This window comes from Notolepis coatsorum, assembly GCF_963971535.1.
Source record: "Notolepis coatsorum genome assembly, chromosome: 18".
In the NCBI taxonomy this organism is placed as follows: Eukaryota; Metazoa; Chordata; class Actinopteri; order Aulopiformes; family Paralepididae; genus Notolepis; species Notolepis coatsorum.
In genome coordinates, this window is record NC_140182.1 from 20,487,480 (window position 1) to 20,502,941 (window position 15,462).

At 39.0% G+C, this 15,462-nt stretch overlaps 1 protein-coding gene across 1 annotated transcript; it reads left to right on the forward strand.

The window, feature by feature from the left end:
• Window positions 1–2,329: 2,329 nt before the first annotated feature.
• slc25a44a (solute carrier family 25 member 44a) lies at window positions 2,330–15,011 on the forward strand. The gene is made up of 4 exons (XM_084335496.1): window positions 2,330–2,460; window positions 4,620–5,416; window positions 6,060–6,187; window positions 9,678–15,011. The coding sequence occupies exons 2-4, from the start codon at window positions 4,783–4,785 to the stop codon at window positions 9,867–9,869; spliced, it is 954 nt and encodes a 317-aa protein (XP_084191622.1). The 5' UTR covers window positions 2,330–2,460; window positions 4,620–4,782; the 3' UTR covers window positions 9,870–15,011.
• Window positions 15,012–15,462: the final 451 nt, after the last annotated feature.

The window sequence follows — 15,462 nt, forward strand, 5'->3', positions numbered from 1 at the left end:
TCACGGCGACACCTCCTCACTGGGAAACTGTCCAATCCCGACACAGGTCTTTACAACTGTGCCCGCCCACCAATTAATTAACTACAAAATAAAACATAGTATCAAGAGATTTCAGAACTTTTTTTTGTATTAAACACATTTAAACCATATATATATATACAAACAAAAATCGTAGAGAAATTACGAAAAGTTAAATGAATAAAAATAAATAACAAAATAAAATATGGGGGATTTCTTATGTAAATAAGTAGTTTCTCAAGTTTCTTTATTATTTGTCATACAGAAATACAGAATACTTTGCATGAAATGTTTCTTTCTGTTTCGCTCCTAAGAGTGTGCTAGATAATAATAAGATAGTATAAATAAGTATAATAAGTAAAAAATAGAAAGTCAAGAAGTCAAGTAAACACAAGTGTAAACAACAATTGTTCAGTATACCTCTATATACAGTATGTACAGTATGTAAGTCGTCTTCTAACTACTAGGCATATTATTAATAATATATATTATATATATATATATATATATATATATATATATATATATATATATATATATATATATATATATATATATATATATATATATATATATATATATATATATATATATTATCTTATAAGATCATCTTGAATCCTCCCTCTGATTTCAGAACTTTCTCTCCTTGGGATAAAAAAAAATAGATGTATGAAATCAAAAGCCATGGCTGAGATATTTGTGGTTTCTTTCAGGGACATGGACTAGTAACATGGAGGATGATACCTCCATTGGTACTTGGTAGGTGTTCATCCAAAAGGACACACAAGGCGTTTTCATGGAATATGGGCTACTCTGAAATCCCCATTGCAAATAAAGTCACATATCTGTTTATATGCTATATATCTGTTTAAATCACTTTAGGTTGATGCCTTTCTTAACATCTTGGCCAGGGACTACAGATGAAATCTAGCCTTCTGGCTAATTCTGGCGTATTTACATTTTAATGTTGATTAATATGCACTGTCCCTTTTGCAAATAAACTTAAATAAACTATTTTTTTTTAATATAACCAATATTTGATTAATATATCTGCATTATTTTATCCCACTTTATGCTTTGCTCTTGCTGCTTGTTTAACACTGATTTTATGTCTTATTTCTTACTGATGTAAAGCACTTTGAACTGCAATACCCTGTATGAAAGGTGCTATACAAATAATGTTATTATTATTATTATTATTATTATTATTATTATTATTATTATTATTATTATTATTATTATTATTATTATTATTATTATTATTATTATTATTATTATTATTATTATTATTATTATAATAATAATAATAATAATAATAATAATAATACCTGATCACTTATTGTTGGGGGGGGGGGGGGGGGTGTACAGCAATGTGGAATGTCACTTGTGTAGTTATTAGTTACAAATTTCATTTATCCTGTAGCTGCATCATGATGACAAATAAAATAGCACAGAAAATGAAATTCTGGTGCCATACAATTTTATATGGAGGGCTTATGTAACCTCGTCCTATCAGTCACCATTAAAAAATGTCTAACCTGGTGTGTCTTTTGTGCAGTAAGTGCATGACAACTTTGCTAATATATTCTAATAGTTCCTGTTCAACCTCATACAAGAGTTGTTCTGACAGCTTCATCCTCCCCTACTTGTGGTGCTGTGTCTTTAAAATGCATTGCAAACGATGTCACGTGATATGACGTACATGTGACTAGTGTCAAACCAAAAATATAATTTAATAAAAGACACACAAGGCTTACAATTATACGAAGAGAAGAAGTTGCTACAACAACTACAGTGGAGACATGGGAACTAGTACCACGTTTTCTCGTTCAAGGTTCGTAAACAATGTTGAAATAGTAATCTGCTTTATCTGACCTTTCACCTATGTCTGTTTGCTGAGGGAATGGGCAGCAGTGCGTTATTTTATTCCGTAGCCGCATTTTGCGGAGACGCTCTCTGATTGGCCACTTCTGTGACATGTGCGCCCAATCGTGTGACGCCTGTTTCTACACCGGTTAAGCTTAGGCACTCTTTCGAAGTTGGTTAAGGTTAGAGTTTGTCTTAGAGCGTGACGATAGAACACCAGCCCTGATTCCAAACTCTAACCTTAACCAACTTCGAAAGAGTCGCCTAAGCTTAACCAGTGATAAACTAGGCGTTAGGTAGTTTGCAGGCTGTTAGACCCGGAAATGGGCAAAGACACAGCTCGTCACGCGATTGGGCGCACATGCCAGTGACCAATCAGAGAGCGTCTCCGCAAAATGCGGCTACTGAAGAAAATAACGCGGACGGCGTAGCAAATGACAGCAACACCCACCCACCCACTACTAGGCCGAGGCGTACAAATCAATTATTATTATTTTTATATGGGATTTGATCAATTATTCGCGACGCGTGGATGTGTTAATGTTAACATTGTTGGGCGAAATGGACTCGTGACAAGTAAGTTTCCTCGCCGAAAAGTCTAGTGAATAGCTTACAGAACATAATGTTTTCATAACAAGACAATGCGACAAAATAAGTGCCAATGCACGTGTAGTGCGTCCTGACCTCCAATGCAAGATAATAATGTTATAATAATGTTTCCTCCTTCGGTTCCCTTGTTGCCAATGTTTTGATACAGCGACGTGCAGCTTGGGTGGTATTTGCGAGGATCAGATCAGATCCTTTTCTCGTTATTGATGTAAATTATGAGTTAGTATATTGACATTAACGATGTATTACATCCATATGGGGGACCCTGATGTAAACAAGACAAGCGTCTTTATCTGGTCTTAACAATTGTGTGTATTGAGCTGTACTGTATATTGTACCCATTCTGCAATCTGTTAAATAAAGTTTTCATTCATTCATATATTTTCTCGCACAGATCATGCAATAAACCTTTCCACGTACCTGTCTGTCTCAAACTAGTTCTACTCGTGAACCTACTGTACTCAAGCTTCTGACCCTCAACCCTCACAATGCGGGATCATTCCTGGTGGCAAAGGTTGATTGTGTTATGTGTTCTGCACAAAACAAGCAATGGTTGCATAGTCTGGAAAGTGTTGTTGTGAATGTGATGTTGTATAAATTGTGTCTGCATACAACATTTGACTAAGTAAATTAGTAAATGGTTCTTCTATGTAGCAGCATGGCTCTAGCACGGTAGTAGCATGATGTACACAATGCTGCATTCTTATGATGAATTGAAAATGGGGGACCCTGATTGATTGATTGATTGAAAACTTTATTAACAGATTGCAGAATGGGTACAGTACAGTACAGCTCAGCTCAATACACACAATTGTTAAGGGGATGCAGACCATTCTCTGGTCTGCATCCCCCTAACAATTGTGTGTATTGAGCTGTACTGTATTGTACCCATTCTGCAATCTGTTAATAAAGTTTTCAATCAATCAATCAATCAATCATTCAGCATGCTAGCTGTGAATGTAGTTTTTGGACTCCATTGTTGTTTTGCCTCTGCATTCTTTGCGTTCTTATCTGCATCCTGCCGGATTTACGTAACAAGTAACAAGTAACATTAATTTAAAGGTGCTGTAAGTGATATTTTTTGTTTGTTAAAATAACTGGTGTTAAAATGATAGATCTACATTCCGCCAGCTATATATAGTAACATGGGTCTCCCAGTCCCTCAGAAAATACATTTGCTGGTAATTATCCCTTCCCACTTTACCCAATCAGTAGAGAGAACTCCACACTGCAAAAATGGTCTGGAAAAAAACACTAAAACGAGTTTTAAGCAAATATGTGCATGAAACAAGTCAAATAATCTGCCAGTGCAGTAAGCAAATTTGGCTTGGCAAGATTTCTTGAAATACATTTAAAAAAAAATATATAGGGTTCTCTCCCCTGATTGGATAAAGTGGGAAGGGATACCAGAAGATGTATTTTCTGTTTACTGCAGAGCGGAGGGACTGGGAGACTCATGTTACTGACCAAACACTCAACGGTGATGGCTGTTGGAATGTAGAGTATAACAATTTATTTAACAGGAAAGGATGACTGTTTTCCCTTAAAGGAGCACTTCACACAAAAATGATTATTTGTATATCATTTACACACCCTGTGATGCCTTGAAGATGTTCTTTTCTTCTTGCATGTCTCCATGGTGAACGTAGCATGCAAAAATGCTATAAATACTTGATGAATTGAAGTGAATGGAGATTTGGTTTAACAACAGCAAAACTATTTAAAAACATCTATTTACAAACTCGCACAACTTGTGCAGTATAATCCAAGTCTCATTTTATCATTTATCCAATACACATTTATTTTCACTAAAACCTTGCTAACGAAAACATTTCCAGTTAACTGCTTCCTTCAAATGGAACTTGTGTTCATGAGAAGAGTCCATATGAACGACCCACTGTTGTGGTATTCACAACGTCGTGAGTGGAAAATCGTTAGCAGCATCAGTGGATTTAAGACCTATTGCACAGTTGCCTAATAACGGGGTCCTCACGACTTCAACCCACTTGAAGTCGAGACCACAAACTCACAAGTTCCATTTGAAGGCAGCATTGAACCGGAAATGTATTTAAAATTTACAGGGTCCTCTTTTCTTTTTTTCTTTTTTCAACTCTTGGTCCCGACAGGTGAGGACTGTGGAGGGCCCGTGGCTGTGGAGATGTGGCTCTAGGAGTGTCCCGCCCGCCAGCTCTGCAGGATGATTCTCTAGGAGCGTCCCGCCCGCCAGCGCCACGCCCGCCAGCTCTGCAGGATGATTCTCTAGGAGCGTCCAGCCCAGCAGGAATCAGGATGATTCAGAAAGGTGGCATCCAGATCATCGAATGGGAGGACCTGGACAAGAAGAAGTTCTACTCCCTGGGGGTCTTCATGACCATGACCACCAGGGCCACGGTTTACCCCGCCAGCCTCATCCGCACCCGGCTACAAGTGCAAAAGGGCAAGGCCCTCTACTCTGGCACATTCGACGCCTTCTGCAAGATCCTGCGAGCAGAGGGTGTGCAGGGCCTGTACCGCGGCTTCATGGTCAACACCTTCACCCTGGTCTCGGGTCAGGCTTACATCACCACCTACGAGCTGGTCCGCAAGTATGCGTCCCACCACACCTCCAGTAACACGGTGAAATCGCTGGTGGCCGGGGGGGCTGCCTCCCTGGTGGCCCAGACCATCACTGTGCCCATAGACGTGGTCAGCCAGCAGCTGATGATGCAAGGCCAAGGGGAGCACCTGACGCGTTTCAAGGTCAAACCCAAAATGGCAATAGCGACATCCAAGAGCAAGTTGACTTTCGGGCAGACCCGTGACATTGCGGTGCAGATATTTGCGGCCGATGGCTTCCGCGGATTTTACAGGGGCTACGTGGCGTCGCTCCTCACCTACATCCCCAACAGTGCTGTCTGGTGGCCTTTTTACCATTTTTATGCAGGTAAGTAATGTTCTGTTGACGCAAGCCAAGCACACTTTTAGGTGATAGGGTTACACAAGGCGAATTCCATTCTATATGTTTTAATGAATGAATGAATCTTTATTTCGAACATGATTTAAATAAATACAAATAAAAAAGACAAACAACGAAAAAATATATCACTGTTGGAAAAGGAGTAGGAAGAAGCCTAAGCTTATCATGCCCTGCCCCTATCCGCCACTTCCAAGTGGGAACATTAATTAATACTTAAATTATATAATGGATACATTGCTAATAATTCTTCATTCTTAACATTGAAAACAACATAAAATAAATAAATAATATAATGTAGTGAAAAAGAAAACAACAGTTTATAATCCAGAAGATTGACAATAGTCACTTCCCCTTTCCACTTTTTGGTAATTTGCAATTAATGTTAGCTGTAATATGTTCTGTATGTTAGCTCATGTATTGTTACTCATATAATCAATAATGAACTGATAACATGAGATGACATTACCTGTGAATGGATATTGATTGGTTTGATCTGTATACGCATTGACTTGAACACAGATGTTTTGTCTCCTGTGGCGAGCTTCGAGGGCTGAGGCATATAGGAAATGCTTTCCACCTTACATGGTTTTCATGTCATTTCCCTTCCCAGAGCAACTGTCCAACCTAGCCCCTAGTGAATGCCCACACCTGATTCTACAGGCTTTGGCAGGACCAATGGCTGCGGTGACAGCATCCACCATCACCAATCCTATGGACGTGGTTCGAGCCAGAGTACAGGTAAACCGATATTTTATTGAATCAATTTATTTAATTATTATATTTTCTTTTCTTTTCTTTTTTTACATCTGTATAATTCAACTTTTGGCTCAGAGGCTTTCGAACATTAAGTAACTATTTGTAGCTAATAACCAAGGGGTCTCAGTATTTATATTCTGTATAATTTAAAATCTGACCTGAATGGCATCACATATTCAATCCAGTCCACCCAATAACTCTCAAATGTATCCTTATTAAGTCTCAAAGCAAATGTCAATCTCTCCATCACATAATGACATGCATCACGTTAATCCAGTCATCCATTGTAGGTGTCTCTGCTTTCATCCATTTTCTAGTAAGAGCTTTTTTTCTTTCTTTTTTGCAACAGGCATTATTTTAACCTCTTAAGCCCGACATCACGCCATAAATCCATCTCTACAGAATGTATGTGTGTTACTTTTTCAAATGTAGCCAAGAGTAAAGACCCTAACGCTGTCAAAACAGCAGTCAAAGTGTATATTTTCAGCATTACGTTTGTTTAACAATGATTTTAACTGTCATTAGTTAAATATATGATTATAGAAATATCGGGAATTGAGTCGGAAACCGGCGCATATTGATATTGACGGGAGGAAGTGGCACAGCCAAAAGTGAGTGTAGTCTTTTGAAGGAATAGACCCAGGGCTTTCGATGGGCTTTCGAATTTCGAAAAACTACACTACCCAGCTCACGCCAGCCCCTGTCAATCATCTGACTCCTGGATTTACTTTTTTATTCATCTTATTTTTCGGGATTATCTCCCACAAACCTGAACGTTATTGCCCGATTCATAGATGTGCGACTTGGCCATAATAAGGTCATCTATAGGCCTGATATTTATAATCATATTTCAAATTGCATGTGTCCGGATGGCAGAATTCATTACTGTATCTACAAAACCTTCTGTTTAATCATCTTTCCTTTATTAATTTGCTTAAATCTTTAGCATGGTGTTATTCACTGTCAAAGATGAAACAAAATAAAGAATTCAATAGAATTTAATTGTTCATTGCAATTTACTCAAGCCTAGTAACACAATATTTCTGACACTGGGAATACATTCCCTGAGATCCATAGATGTCCCTAGATACCAAGAACATGCAAATGGCCCTGTAGAAGTGGAGCAATCTTCCATTTACTTAGGTATGTATTTCTAGGTGGATTTTCAGAAAATAGGGCTAGGGCTTAACCGGTTAAGAACATATAGCCTCGGGCAGAACTCATAATTGACATGGGTAATCTTTTTATCTTTTTTTTTAGAATCTAATTCGGCCGTAAATCCATCTTGGCCAGGAGATTTTCCTGCTGGCAAGACCTTGATTGTGTCAAGAATTTCTTGATCTAATAGGAGAATCTAGCTCCCCCTGTTGTTCAGCACTCAGCTTTGGGAGGTTTACCTTGTCGAGAAAGGATGTTATCTCTCCATCGGTGGCAGTGTAGTTTTATTTTTTATTCGAAAGCCCATCGAAAGCCCTGGGTCTCTTCTCTCAAAAGGCTAGTACACTCAAGTTAGGTTGCGCCAAGTCCTCGCACCAATAATCGCCTATTTCCGACTCGATGCACTGAGATTTCTATAAACTCATAATCTCACTAATAACTAAGGATGTCCGATATTATCGGCCTACCGATATTGGCATTAAAATGTGATATCGGAAAATATCGGTATCGGTTTACAAAAAAAATTTATTTTAATTTTAATTTTTACATTTTTATAACCTTTATTTACCCAGGCAAGCAAGTAAGAACAAATTCTGAAAGTATGCATAATGTTGTGTTAATTCCACAACAAGAGATATGTAATGTTAATTACCTGAAATTATTCCGTTTTTTGGGGGGGGGAAACCCTGCATATATCGGTATCGGTTGTTATCGGTATCGGAAATTAAGAGTTGGACAATATCGGTATATCGGTATCGGTAAAAAAAAGCCAATATCGAGCATCCCTAGTAATAACACTTAAAATCATTGGTAAAATATATACACTTTGACAGCTGTTTTGACAGGGTTAGGGTCTTGGCTACATTTGAAAGAAACGCAACATTAATTAATACGTTCTGTATTGATGGATTTAAGGCTGATAATGATATCAATCTCGTACCGGACCGCTCGGGCTTAAGAGGTTAAACACAACATTGCCTAATGTTGGCTATCTTTGCGCTGTTGTAACTAAGAGATTTGCTGTGGATTTTTCTTTTGCATAGATCACTAGATTTCATGGGCTAGATGACGACAATTGGCCATATAGCGAACATTAAATTGGGTACTTAACCAAACCTACAAACATGAACTGTTCTGACAGCACAATATTGATGTAACTACCCTTGTGTTGATGATGTTGAATGAATGAATGAATGAAAACTTTATTTAACAGATTGCAGAATGGGTACAATACAGTACGGCTCAATACACACAATTGTTAAGGGGATGCAGACCAGAGAAAGATGTTTGTTTACCATCATCATTTCATCCAAATTGGATCAGAGCTGTAGAAGTTCTTAAGCTCACTGAAATCTACTTTGTGTGCACTGTGGAATACATCTCAGTGAGCTTCAGTCAGCCTGTACAGACAGGAGCTCGACCCCATTTGTGTTAGTTTGTGGCCAACTATCTGGAGATGATATGAGGAACAGCATGGATTGTGCTGAGAAATGACTCTAATAATCAACATCATCACTGTTCATTTAGAAGTGGGAACTTTCCCTCAGAACTATCCCTTTTAATATCATCAACAAAAATTGACCAGAAGTATAAGTCAAGAAACCATTTCTACAAGAAGGGAAACTATAAATAGTTTGTGTCCGGGGCGGCTACGTGGCGTAGTGGGCAAGGCGCTCGCCACGAATGACGGAGACGCTGGGCTTGCCTGTTCGAGCCCAGCGCTCCACATTGCTTTCAGTTTAGCTGGTCGTTCATACTAATACACATTGGCCGTATTAGGGGGTGGGAAACTGATGGGTGGGGATTGAGAGTTGTGGACAGCGACTCCTACAGGTCGGTTGGTGCGCCTGCGCAGTAGAATCAGGAAGTGTCGGGGGCAGCGTGAGCCTCCCACGCGTTACTCCTCGCCACTGAGAGATCGAGCTGCGCAGGTGAAAAGATGCGACTGCTGTTACCTCAAGTACCAGAGGGGACTTGTGCTATGTATGACTTAGTCCACATTGCAGCCGGCTTGTGGGAGGCAAGAAACAGCGTTCGTGACAGGGGAGGGTTGAATTGGATGATACGGAATTGGGATGGGAGAAAATATAGAAAATGGGAGAAAAAGTGGATAAAAAAAAAATTGTTTGTGTCCGGTTCTTATTTCAACAATTTATAGTGATGCACATGCCAAAATAAGTTCTCACTTTATAATACAAATATCAGCATTAATATATTCAATATGTTCTTAGAACCATTGCTAAGTAGGAAATAGGGCTAGGGTTCTAAGAGCTATCGGAACAATCCCGTTAACACCGTTTGCTCACTGCTAAAGGTGGAGGGCAGGTCGTCGGTGGTGGAGACGTTCAGACAGCTGCTGGCGGAGGAGGGAGTCTGGGGGATGACCAAGGGATTGTCGGCCCGTATCGTCTCCTCCACCCCCACGGCGGTGATCATCGTGGTGGGATACGAGACTCTGAAACGACTGAGCCTGCGCGCCGAGCTGGTGGAGTCGAGACACTGGTGATGGACCGCAGGTACCACAAGGAACCAAACCCACCCCCGGACAGCTGCCACAGCAGGCCTGGACTGGAACCATGGGAATGACAAAGCCTCCACTTTCAACCTGAAATGGGGGCGTAAAGGTTCAATCCAACCAGATACAGTCAAAGATGCATCGTATACAGTAATGTCATGTTATGACCATGGTTCGATTTTGGTTTTAAAAGTGTAATTGATATACAAACATGACGGGACTAATTCAGTACAATATATGCAAGTAAAACTTCACATCAAAGTATTCATGGTTCTTCACACAAATAAAACGGATAGATTGGTTAGAGATGGATGCAGTTAGACTTCCACATGTTTTTATACACCTCGAACGAGTAACAAACCGGGATTTTCTTCCAGCCTTTGGCTAACTGGTCTGCCATGTAGTTATCCCAGAATGCCTTTTAGATATCTGTTGTTGCCTTGTTGTTTTAATGCAGGTATGGACAAGGTGCACGTGGTGATGTTCATCTTTGGGTTTGATTTAGAGGAGTAATTATTTGGGACTTTTCGTTCTTGAAAAAAAAGTGTTCTCGTGGACTATCCGGTGAATTGTAAATCATGTATATGAAACGTATTTGTGATTAGGGTTAATATTGGTGTAGGTAGTAGGACACGTAGTTCTTGATAAACCTGTATGAAATATGTATGCAGTCTAGCTTAGCATTCATCCAGACCTTTTTGGCTGGTCATTATTATCGGTATGTTTTCACAGAAAACGTCTGAAAAAAAAAAGAGAGTATACAGCATAAATACTGTAGCGGTGACGTTGATGATGATTGTGCACGAGCATTGTTCAAAGACACCTTTGGTATCATAGGGATACCCTGCCACTGCCTACACGTTTGATGTCATTCAGTCCTCCTAATCGACCGCACAATAGACCTCTCATGGGTGACGTATTTTCTGGCTGCTCCCGAGTCTTCAGTCTTTGCTGCAGCTATAGGAAAATGAATGGACTATTAATAGATCGCTCCTAGCTTCGTCTGTGGTCCATGCAGCTGTGGTCCAGTGAACAAAGCCTTCTAATATACATGTCTCTCTCTGATGAGGCAGGGGATTTTTTATTTTAAGCAGCAGTTTAAAAAAATAGAGGAAGAATCGCTAGCCAAAACTATAGCTTAGCAGTGCAGATCAGGTCACCTGACATCCAGTCATTTAGGATGAGCAATTTTGCTTTAAAAAAATTTGGAATGTTAACAAACGGGGTTCGCACAAGGTCCTTGAAGTGCTTAAAGTGCTTGGTTTTTTCCAAAAGAAACTCGAGGCCTGGAATTCCTTAAAAGCAGCCCATTTTCTAACGAGGTGCTTAAAAAGTCCTTGAAATTCAAATCAACCATTCGCATTGAAAGTTTTGTTCATCCATTATAAAAGAAATTCTGAATCAAGAAATAGAATTTTTCTTTTATTTAAAGTGTAACTAATTGTGGGAAGTTGGTTTTAAGCCATAAATGTAGGATTCGTTTTTTTCTTTCTATAAAAACAGCATTTAAAAGTACCCTTTTAAAATGTAAAATAGTGCTTGGAAAAGTACTTGAAAGTCATTGAATTAAAATGTGCAATGTCTGGGAACAAACAAAACATAAAATGTTTCCATTAAACCTGCATGCAGTATCAAGGACAAAATGACTGGTAAACAATAAAGGAAAAGTACATTTCTGCCATAGGTGGGGAATGTACCAGGGTGAACACGTGAGAGGTCAAGAGGTCAGCATGCATCCACTTTAGCTGTTAGCTACCGTTATTATGCATTGAGGGGCATCATGAGACCTCATTAGAAATATGATGTTGACATACCGGAATTTCTAAAAAATCAAACCACCTGCATCAAGAAAGAAAGGTTAAATAATATGGTTGAATCTGTTGCCATGGATCTGATTGGTCCTGACTTTCTGACCTAACTAGCGCACCCGAACGCTATAACCATGTATATACGTTTATATACATTTACAACTTCACAAGTTGACAAGGACGGACGGACCAAACACACCCAAGACTTTGATAGTATCTCCAGAGAGGTAGGCTACTCTGACATCACCAACAGGGTGAAACGGAGGATGCAGCATAGTGAAAATATAAACCACTAGGGGCAGCAAAACCACCCACCATGTGTTTAGTAACAAGGGAAACAAGGAATGTGGGCTACTATTTGTGGCAAAGTTTGGGACACATCTACTACAACTAGTAACAGTTATCTAGCCAGCATACGTCTCCCCTTACTACAATATTGTAAATGGCTGAAAGCATACAACAAACTCAAAAAATGTAACACAAACTTTTTTTTTAACACAACATCACAGAACCTCAAGTTGGAGATGTTTTGAGTTCTACAAAAATCTCCCAACCTTCCCACCCGGCGGCCCGAGTTCAGTGGCCTGTCACTTCCTAGTCCCGATCTGGAATTCAAAGGGGAGGCTGGGTCACAGCTCCACCATTCACATAGAATTTGCTTAGCACTGGGAGACCATGCTACTTACTTAAATGCGTTTGGTCTCCCATTGGTAACAGGGAAACCGTTTTCTAACATTTCTATGACAACGCTGACCCATCCTCTTGTTATTCTAGGTTCAGACTATTTCCTCAAACGTAAGCCACGCTCTAACTCACGGTGTCATGGTACACTATGCATTTTTAATGTGGCATCACAGTCGATATTTGTTTCCTTCGTTCTTATACATCTTTTCAAGCTTTACAACTTTGTAAATGGGCACAAGTGTATTTCCTGTTGCAGTGTTAGCTACTATCAATATCAGACAGGAAATACACTTTGGCCCTAGCTGTTCCATGGCAGCGCAGTTCCATTTGAAGAGGTATGTAGCCTACAGTGGACAGGACTAGAAAGGCAGTAGAGAGTCTTGGAACTAGCTGGGACTCGACCCCATGCACTTGTAAACATGTAACAGAACATACACCAGCAGAGGGAATTACCCGGAAGCCTTCAGGTGCTTTTTTTTTTTTTACCAGTTGACCGCTGATTGGCTGATGTTTTTATTTAGATCGACAGCATGTCAGAGTCAAACTCTTACTTGAGCCACTTGGGGGTCAAGTAACTTGCTCATTAGTATTGGTCAGGGAGGCCGCCTAATATCTTGGTTTATCTACAGGAACGACTGTGTCCAATACTGCCAAAGTACCCCTGAGCAAAGACATTGAATGAAACCCTGCATAAGATAAGATATTCCTTTATTGATCCCCTTGGGGAAATTCAGGCATCATAGCAGGAGGGGGGAGGGAAGGTACAGGTAGTAAAAAGCAGTGTAAACTATAACAAATCAATATAATTAACATAATTATTAACTCTGTACCATATGTGTACTAACCTGCTCTAAGGGTGCATTGTACTGTATGTGTACAAACCTAGCAAACAAGCTAAATACTGTGATACAACTTAACAGACCTTTTTGCTTCCACTGATGTCTTGGCACCTGTCCTGATAGAAATTAAAGCGTACATACTGTAGATGGTAGCGTTTAACCCTTTCACTGCGACAATACACTGCCACACGACAGAAGGTTAACACTTCTGTAGTGTGGTAGTGAAAGGGTTAAGGGAGCAGTGAGTGTGGCTTGCTCACTGGCTTGAGTCGGGTTGACATACACTCCTACGTAGAGCTGTCTCTACGCCTGTACGTCACAGCCTCCCAAACACCTCTGCCCAAGAGGGCAAACATTTGTACCAAATCAGGACATCCGCATCCAAATGAGTTTTTAAGAAAATGCGGCAATAGCGTTGAATCGGGTATACAGAGTATCACAAAATTAAGCTTGTATGAACGTTTATGAGTTATGCAGTGATGTAGTTATCAGAATGGTAAACAGACTATAGTGCTATGTCTTTTCTGTGTAAGGAATCCGCACCTTTATGGCTGCGTTCATCGTCGTTTCCATGGACAGTGAATATACAGGGCTGCAAAAACGCTGTGAAATTAAGATAAGATGATTTATTGATCCCCTTGGGATCTTATTTAACTTTTTTTCAACTCCTTTTTAGTTCTTATTTATAAAAGAGACAAAAATATGAGGGGAACAATAAAATAATATAATTTATTCAATATAAATAATATGAGTATAGGTAGCACCGGTTGGTTTACTTCCAGTTTGGGGAAGAGACAGCAGAACGTCGTCCAACTCTCTGCGTAGGAGTGTGGCTGTGACAGTGGGGGTGCTGGTTATAAGTAGGTTCTGTGATGTCAGAAACTACTCTTACCTCCACGTTTCAGCCGTTAAGAGAAGCATCTTGTGAATGCAGGCATGTTTAGATCCAGGGTGGGAAACTAACATCAAGTATACTTTAAGTATGTTTTCTGAAACTATACTTTGTATACATTTTATGTATTCAGAAAGTATGCAACATTTGTGTTAAATTAAAACCACTTAAGTTGTAACTTAGTGTGTTAAAAGTTGTACTTAAGATGTACTTACATTTATTGAAATGATACTTTTGATGTATTTTTGGTTACTTTTGCTTACCAAAACACTTTTTTTAATAGTTTGGTAAACATCTGTTTTTTTTTCAAAGTGTACTTAGATTACATGTGAATTACTATCATACTAAACATGTTTTTTGAATTAGTACATGAAAGCACATAAGAAGTACCAAAAAATGCATTGCAAGTACACTCAAGTACATATGGGTAGAAATATACTTTCTAACACACTTAGTAGCCTTTACAAAAAAGATATATTCAGTATTTTCTGCTTTTACTGTACTAGACACTTTGGCAGGTAAACCAGAGCCTTTCTATTCTTCAATACAATTTGCTAGGTGGTGGTATAATGAAAATACAGTTGAGATATCACAATCTTGACTGATGCCATGCAACACAACTCGTAATGGTGAATTCTGAAGTTCAGGGTTAAATCTTTTCTTTCTTCTTTTTATTAATTTAATGTTTTTGTGTTTGAAATTGGCACAGTTAGATGTCTGTACAGCAAGATGTTTTAGTGAATAAGATCGATGTACTCTAATGACCTGTAAACATGTAAGTGGTGTGGATATCTATGTAGAGCTAATTAAATGGATCTCTGGTAGTGAAAACAGTTATATATTGAAGTACATGCGTATTACCACCAGTCGATACAATTTATTGTGCTTGATGTTTGACTTCACAATTTTCAAAATGATGGCACACAAATGTAGGCAATAATAAAAAAAAAAATAAACAAGATCTTGGCAGATAATTTATTGTCATTTCTTTATTAATACCATTACCATTTGAACCCAAACAAATGTTTGGAATATAACAAATGAAATATAATGTTTTATAGCCTTTAATTTGGCAGATGGAACTTTAGACTTTAGAAACAGACTTAGTTTGGTTTGAAATATGAAAAAAAAAATATATATATTGATAGATATCAGTGTTTTCAGTCGTTGATCGTCATCAGCCTTCATCGCCTCCGTCTTATCGATCCTCTGTGTTGTGTTTGTTGTGGTTCATGGCGGCAATCGTTCTGTGGAATTCTCACTCCCACGGCTGACTAGCTAAAACACTTGTCCCCCGTTGTATTCGGAAAATAACGTAAGTTGAGAGTCCAGGTTGTATCAAAAGGATGTTTATTTACATA